Below are 7,985 nucleotides of genomic sequence, written 5' to 3'. Positions count from 1 at the left end.
AGACCTCAGATCTAAACTCAAAACATCGACTTAAGTCATAAAGTTTCCACCTTTATGACTTTCCATGGCTAGAAAAGGTCTAAAAGCTAAAACCCTAACTTATTAATCCATTAAGACATCATAACTCTTGCATGGAAGGGATAGACAGACCAAGATCAAATTTTTATTGTTCCTAATAGCTTCATAATGGATAAAGTTTCCAACTTTATCCATTAGAATTGTCCCAACAAACAAGATCTATTCTTTAAGTCTCAAAGGGACCAAAAGTGCATCTTTTTCAACTTAATTCATTAAGTCCAAGACTCCAACCTTTAGATCTGAATCAATATGATGTTTAAATGGATAAAGTTTCCAACTTTATCCATAACAAAGTCACAAACTTTCAAGATCTAAACTTTAATGTACTTAAAGTGACCAAAAGCTCATAACACCCAAAACTAGCTAGATCTAACAATTTCATCATCAAGATTCAAGCTTTATACCTCCAGAAGAAAGATCGAGGTGAACAAGATCGGGATCTACAAGCTCCAATGCAACCAACACTTCTCCAATGAACTCCTTCTTCTCTAAGATGCATCAAGAACACTCCAAAGCACTTAAAAACACCTTCGTTTTGCTCATAAGGCTCAAACTAGGGTTAGGGTTTCAAGGGAGGACGTTGAAGGGGTGGAGGCTGAGAATGGAAAGGGTTTGAAGGAGTTAAGGAGCTTAAAAAGGCTCAAAACTCCCAAATTAGGGTTTGGGGTCTGATTGCGTACGCCCAGCGTACCAGGTTGATCCCCCGCGGTCCTCCTTGTCTAGTACGCCCAGCGTACGCAACTTAACCCAAAACCGTCCTCACTTCAAACGGTCGTAACTTCTTCATTCCAACTCCGTTTTCGACATTCTTTATATCCACAGAAATGTATTGAAGAACTCCACAATATTATCTAAATATCTTGGACTAAAAACTTCTTGAATAAAAATCCATATTTCATGCAAGACCCGGCCTATGACTTTTCCTTTTCTATCCTTCGGCCCAAAACCCAATTCAAGGGTTAAATCTCTTAACTAACATTCCTTCCACAAGGACTAAACTTTGCCTCCTTAAGTCCTAAAGCCTTATACAATCGACTTTCGACCCACGGCCCAGAAATGGCAGGACACAAGATGTTACAAATGGGTTTATATTTACAAAGAGAAAAGAGTAATGAGTTTTAGTTAAAAGAGTTTCCAAGAGTTCAAATTGATTTTTAAAAATAAATGATGAAAATATTTTATTAAAAGAGTTAAGAATTGATACATTGTTTAATAAGAGAAATATAAGAGTTTTAAGTGATTTTTCAAAAGAGTAAAGAGTGATGATTTACTTAAACAAAGATTTAAATGATGTTGAAGAGTTTTCAAAAGATTTTGGGGATACATCATAGGTCAAATTAATGTGTAATTTTTTGGCTACAAACGTGATGAAATCCCGATATTACTCACCAGACAGTCACAATGTCTAACCTACTATTTGGACATGTATTTAGGTGCAAATAGTGATTGTGGCTTAGAGAACTTTTGGATGTTTTAAAGGTCGCTATTATATAGTGGTAACTTATCTTATGTGATGATTTTAAATTGATCACTTTTATCTAAAACTTCTTAAAAACTAAACTGTTTTTGAAAACTTTTAAGATATTGGGACCAAATTTTCGCAAAAGATGTTTATTACTTCTAAAAAGTATTTTAAATGATTTTTAAATATAAAATGAAAAGATAGGTGTTTCAAGTTCAACAACCATTTATTCGTTTAATACGTAGTTGTCACCGGTTTCTTTGATTTTCCATTTCCCGCACAATTGTTCAACAATCCATCAAAGTAAATTAGCCATTCTTGGGCAAACATATATTAATGTAAACAATTTAAAGCGTTTTACTTCAGCCCAAAATGGCCCGATCAGGCAAATGTGATAACCATAATGGAGGAAGAAGCGGAGTCGATGGGTGGCGTTGGAGCTGCCTATGGCAGAAGAGGGAGAGTCTATCGACGGTGGAGGAGAGGTTAGTCCTTGTGTTTTACCACGAAATAAACTTGCTTTTCATCGTAAGATGATGAGTGGACACTCTTGAAGTTGCTAGTGAGTCAGAGTGAAAGAGTCAACTGATTGCCCTTTGTGTTTTACTTTTACCCATTTGGGAGGAGGTGAGAGTTGATATCGGTTATGGAAATAGAGTATTGGCCGATGGATGGGGTCTGCAACAATTTAGCATGCTATTCTCCTTTTCATGTAAATAACATAAATGACCCATCAAGTTTTTTAGGAAAGAGCCAAATGACCCATCAAGTTCAATAACAAAATAATATAAAAGACACAAACACATACAAAAAAATTTAAAAAAAAAGTATAATTTAAATCCATAAAAACCATGTTTTAAAACTTTGGACAAAAAATGCATTGATTTTTTAAACTCGGACCAAAAGTTAGTGGCACAAAAAAAGTATATATATATATATATATATATATATATATATATATATATATATATATATATATATATATATATATATATATATATATATATATATAGGAGTAGGATCAAATGAGAACACCAAAAAGGTTGAGAACGCGAGAACAGATCTGAGCTCTTCAAATATCAAGATCTAAGGCTAATATAATTTATAAAAGTCATGAGATGTAATTGTAAATTTCTAAAAGTCATGGGATGAAATTGTAAATTTTTAATAGACTAAAGGGTAATATGGTCATTAAACGTTAACCTATTTTTGTGAAGTTGTTGGAATCTCTCTCTCTCTCTCTCTCTACCCCTCTCTAACTCTCTCACTCACGTATCCTTCTTCCTCTCACTCTCAAAATACAAATTTCAAACCTTTAAACCCTAATTGAGCCGTCACCACCATACACTTCCAAAACCATCATCACAACCTTCATCTATAATCCTTTACTGCATCTTTTATCTCAGAAAGGATCGTTCTCGATTTTTCTTAAATGTGCTACTGTGAAGGTCTCGATGAATGGAGTAGATCAAGAGGCTCAAGGTGCTGAATCGATTTTCATGGCCGGAGTGAGCACCCAAGACAATCACAGATTCGAGCCCTAATTACTGAAACGACAATCGCAGATTCTGATAGAAGATCAAGAACAATCTCAGGTCCTTACTCCTCCGCCGCCTCAGCCACCGTGACAACCCAAGACAATCATGGGTTCTACGGTCGAAATCCAAAGAGATCTCAGGTCAATAGACGATGCCATTAGATCACACGAAGGTATATTTGTCTCGGAATACTCAAAACCTAAACCGATTGCACACACAGTCCACTTGCTTGGAATGGATTCCTCCTTCACAACTTTTTCACTGATTCATGATGTTCAGCTGAGATTTTATTTTGATTTAACCTCTATAGAACGATAATTGTGTTGTAACTATTTCTGATTTTTTTGTTTTCTCCAAAAATCGAATTCTAGAAAAAAGCCCAGATGATTAGGCTTTTTGTTTCGAGTAATATTCTTGAAGAACCGAATGAAGAACTGAATGAAGAGAAGTCTACCACATATCTCATGCTTCTATGAAACAAATGGTGATGAATAGACTTTGGCTATGTCTTTGCTTTCCATATTTCACGCAGGTCCAACAAAAGAGCAAGAACATGTGTATTCAATTGTATTCATAAGATTAGGTGTATATTCATTACAGATTGAAGTGTATTCATTAGTGATTAAATGTGTATTCAAATGTATTCATAAGATTATATGTATATTCATTACTGATGAAGTGTATTCATTAGTGATTAAATATGTATTCAATGTTTTCTATTCATAAGCAATCCATATTTACATGTGTTCATTCATTTGTGTTTTATTCGTTTATGAATATAACTTAATTCATCTATTCATTCAAGATTCTTACCGAATTCATATATGATTACAAATATGTTCTATTCATGTATGATTACCAATATGCGGATAAAATGATTAATGCATCAGTATTTTTGATGTTGGTAAAAATAAACTTAAAATAAAAAAAGTTTTTTTTTTAAATTATGGTAAAAACGTATTTTAAAATCATTTTATGTATTTTGTTAATTAAAAATAGATTATACAAATTCCTAATATTTGGGTAAAAAAATCTATTAATCAGATTAACTCTCATGATTTTAGGAATTAATTAATTATCCATAAATTATCCATAATTAATTATATTGTAAAATTCCTTTTATGTCCTTATAGAATGATTGGTTCACAACTGTTCTCGCGTTCTCAACCTTTTTGGTGTTCTCAATTGATCCTTTCCCTATATATATATATATATATATATATATATATATATATATATATATATATATATATATATATATATATATATATATATATATATATATATATATATAGGGAAAAGTTCAATAGAGAACCAATATGAATCAAAGAACCAAGGAACCCATCTTAACCATCTATTTTGTTTTAATCTTGGCCATTAATCCATAATTAACCAAAAAAAACACGGAGGGGCATTTTGGTAAGTTCAGCGTCTCATTTAACATCGTGTTTGTCTCCGTTAGCGTCTTCTGATTTCAGCGTCTTCTGTTACTGTCCTTCATCTTCTAACAATACACTGATCGATCCAAAATCTCGCTTGTTGTTCGAAATCTCAACCTTTTTCATCCAATTTACTAATACTTTCTTCAGATTTCAGCTAATAATCAGGTATTATCTTTCGTTTATGATTATTAGGTCAATTATGGACTTTGATTTTACCGTGTTTTCTTCCGATGCATTGTTATTGTAATCGTCTGATTGTAAAATTCTCTTGATTTTACCGTTTAATTTTCAAATTGTTATGTTTTATTGTTAATTTGCTAATTTTATGTCGTATGTTGAGTATACTGTTTTTCATACGATCGTTTTTGTAATCATTCGTCTGTAATGCATATTCGACATTTAGATAATCAATTATATCTTGTGCATCTTCTGACATTTAAGTTTTTTCCAAACTTTTAGTGATTTTGAGAATCTTATCTTATCTTGTGCATATATTTAAAAATTTTGTGATTATCTTGTTTATTTGTTTCCTTTTTTGTATAATTATCAATTCTAAATTTCTAATCTGCATATAAACTCCAGGTCATCGACGATTCATTATGAGTCCTGTGAATTCTTGTTCAGATTTGCATTCAACTATTAATGAACAATCACGTAAGTTTTTTTTCTTAATATAAATTTCACATTTTATATATAATGTAATAAAATAGATGTTTTGTTTGGTTTTGCAGTTAATGATCAATCATCTTCAAGTATGAATATTGATCATTCAAATAACAGTAATTCTTGTTATAGTTTTGATTTTGAGCTCTACAATACTGAAACTTTTAAGCTTTTTCCTTATGATAAGTTGATACATAAGAAGCCTTTCAAAGGATTGTTGTTTGATTCGTTGGACATTGGTCTTGACTTTTACAAGACTTATGGTAAAGAATTTGGTTTTGATGTGAATATGTCAAGTCAAAAGAGATACAATGATGGCACAATTCGTATTAGATATTCGACATGTAGTAGATCTGGTTTCACGAAGTCATTCAAGAATGAAAATATTAATGTGAAATTTTCAGATGTTAAGGGAAGGAGAACTTCTTCTAAGAAGAACGGACGCCCTGCTGTTTCAAAGTTCAAGAATCTCCGATGTTCTTTAATGTTCTACATTTATGTGTTTGTTGAAGATCACAACCATGAACTTGTTGCTCAAGATCAGTTGCACTTATTAAGGATTAATAGGACAATGGATTTTCTTGATGAATCCTTTATACATAAGGTTGGTACTTGTAACATTGGTGCTTCAAAAGCTTATAACTTGGTGAGTAGTATGAAGGGTGGCTTTGATTCTAGTGGAGTTACTGCAGTTGACTTTAAAAATTTTCATAGAGATTTGAATTCTAAAATTGGTGTCAAAGATTCCTAAATGGTTGTGGATATATTGACAAACAGAAAATTGTGTTTCTCTAATTTTTCATTTGAGGTCCAAAAAGATGTTGATGATCATCTTACTGGACTTTTTTGGGCTGATGATACTTCGAAAGCTAACTATAAGGAATTTGGAGATGTAGTATCTTTTGATGCTACTTATCAGACAAACAAGTAATTCCTAATCCTTATTTGTTCTTTTTATGGTATTTGTTCTTTTTAATAATACTTATCAAAAAAATTCAGGTATTCTATGGTATTTGTTCTTTTTACTGGTGTTGACTACCACAAGCGTTGTGTTACTTTTGCTGCTGGTTTACTAGCTCGTGAGACAGCAGATGCATATGTGTGGTTGCTTGAAGTGTTTCGTAAAGCATTTGTCAAGCCACCCATGATGATTGTAACAGATCAGGATTCATCAATGAAGAAAGCTGTTAATTTTGTTTTTCCTGAATCGAACCATAGACTATGCATGTGGCACATCACTCAAAAACTTGAGGAAAAGGTATATTCTTTGTTTCTTGATTCCTATATATGTTTATAACCATATAGATCATAAAGCACATTGTGAATTCACAATGTAAATTTGCATATAATGAAAGGAAGAAATCTAAATCATAAATCACATTGTGAATTCATAATGTTAAACAAATGTTATGTTACTATGAATTACATCAAATATTCAACATATGTAATGATTCTTATGTGTTTCTTTTTTTTAGATTCCTATTGATGTTTATAACCATCCGGACTTCCAGAAGACATTTTTTGATATTATATGGAATCTTCAATGTTCTCCATAAGATTTTGAAAGTCTGTGGTCAACAATGTTAGATAAGTTTCATCTAAAAGAAAATGACTGGTTAAGGTCTGTTTTTAAAATAAGGGATTTATGGATTCCGGCTTTTATGAGAGATCTTGAACTTTCTGGTTTGATGCGAACTACTTCAAGATCAGAGAGTCTGAATTATGCTTTCTCACATTTTTTGCATCATAAATCAAATTTGGTGAAGTTCATGATGTCGTTTGATAGTGCAATGGAGAAGCAAAGGCATCATCAATCTTTATTAGATTATCAGTCCACAACTACTACCCCCAAGCTAAGGACTCCTTTGGCTATTAAAAAGCATGCATCGAAAATTTATACACATAATATTTTCTTGGACATTCAGAAAGAGTTATACAAATCTGTGTTTTATTGTGTTCAAGAATCTGTAGTTATTGAAGATGAAAGCGAAGTTTATGTTTTGAGAGATAAGAAGAAAAAAAAGTTGATTGATAAAAATGTGAATGAGGATGAAGATTCTGATGATTTTTATCGAAATAGTCTTCCTTCTCATTTTCCACCTAGAGGAATTCCAAGCAAATCATGAACAAGTTCTGGTGTTATGTCTATCTTCGCATTAGGTAGATAGATTTTCATATCTGATGAATTGAATGAATTCACAACAAAACGTGCCAATTTCCCAGAAATTCCATTGGTTGCAATTCTCAGCAAAGATCCTAATCCCATTTCTCTAACAGTTTTTTTCTGTTCTTTGTTTAAATATTTAACAATATCATAAAACTTCTTTGGGCTCATTCTTGTTCTCAAAGATACTCTGTCATTTGGATTTATAGGCACTTTTTCCTTTTTTTCTTTGACTACTTCAAAAGTCTTTGTTTTTCTTTTTCTTTTTCCTGTTAGTCAATAATTTTCATAAGCTTCTCATAATATAACATATATATTATAAAATAACTAACAATACAAGAAATTCACATGTGAATTTGTTTTGCAAAATATAATATAATACATAAAATAAACATGTGAATTTGTTTATAACTTTGTAAATTAAACATGTGAATAGTAATAAACAAACCTGTTACTTTTTCATCAGATTCTTTCTTTACAAGGCTATCATCAACTTTAATAGGAGTCACAGATTTTTTGTATTCAATCATTTTAAGTCTTGGACTCTGTCTGATTTCTGTTCATGTTTTAACAAAATTAATAAGAATTAATTTTATAATATCAAATTCAATTATAATTTTATAAATACTAACCTTGAG

At 31.5% G+C, this 7,985-nt stretch overlaps 1 protein-coding gene across 1 annotated transcript; it reads left to right on the top strand.

Moving 5' to 3' along the window:
- The first annotated feature begins 5,934 nt into the window (after window positions 1–5,934).
- LOC145131246 (protein FAR1-RELATED SEQUENCE 5-like) lies at window positions 5,935–6,739 on the top strand. The gene is made up of 3 exons (XM_079065964.1): window positions 5,935–6,110; window positions 6,183–6,441; window positions 6,659–6,739. The coding sequence occupies exons 1-3, from the start codon at window positions 5,935–5,937 to the stop codon at window positions 6,737–6,739; spliced, it is 516 nt and encodes a 171-aa protein (XP_078922090.1).
- Window positions 6,740–7,985: the final 1,246 nt, after the last annotated feature.

The sequence above is a fragment of the Lactuca virosa genome, chromosome 8, assembly GCF_052849685.1.
Source record: "Lactuca virosa cultivar CGN04683 chromosome 8, Lactuca_virosa_CGN04683_v6, whole genome shotgun sequence".
Lineage (NCBI taxonomy): Eukaryota > Viridiplantae > Streptophyta > Magnoliopsida > Asterales > Asteraceae > Lactuca > Lactuca virosa.
Note: the sequence above shows the minus strand (reverse complement) of the source record. Positions and strands in the feature narration are given on the sequence as shown.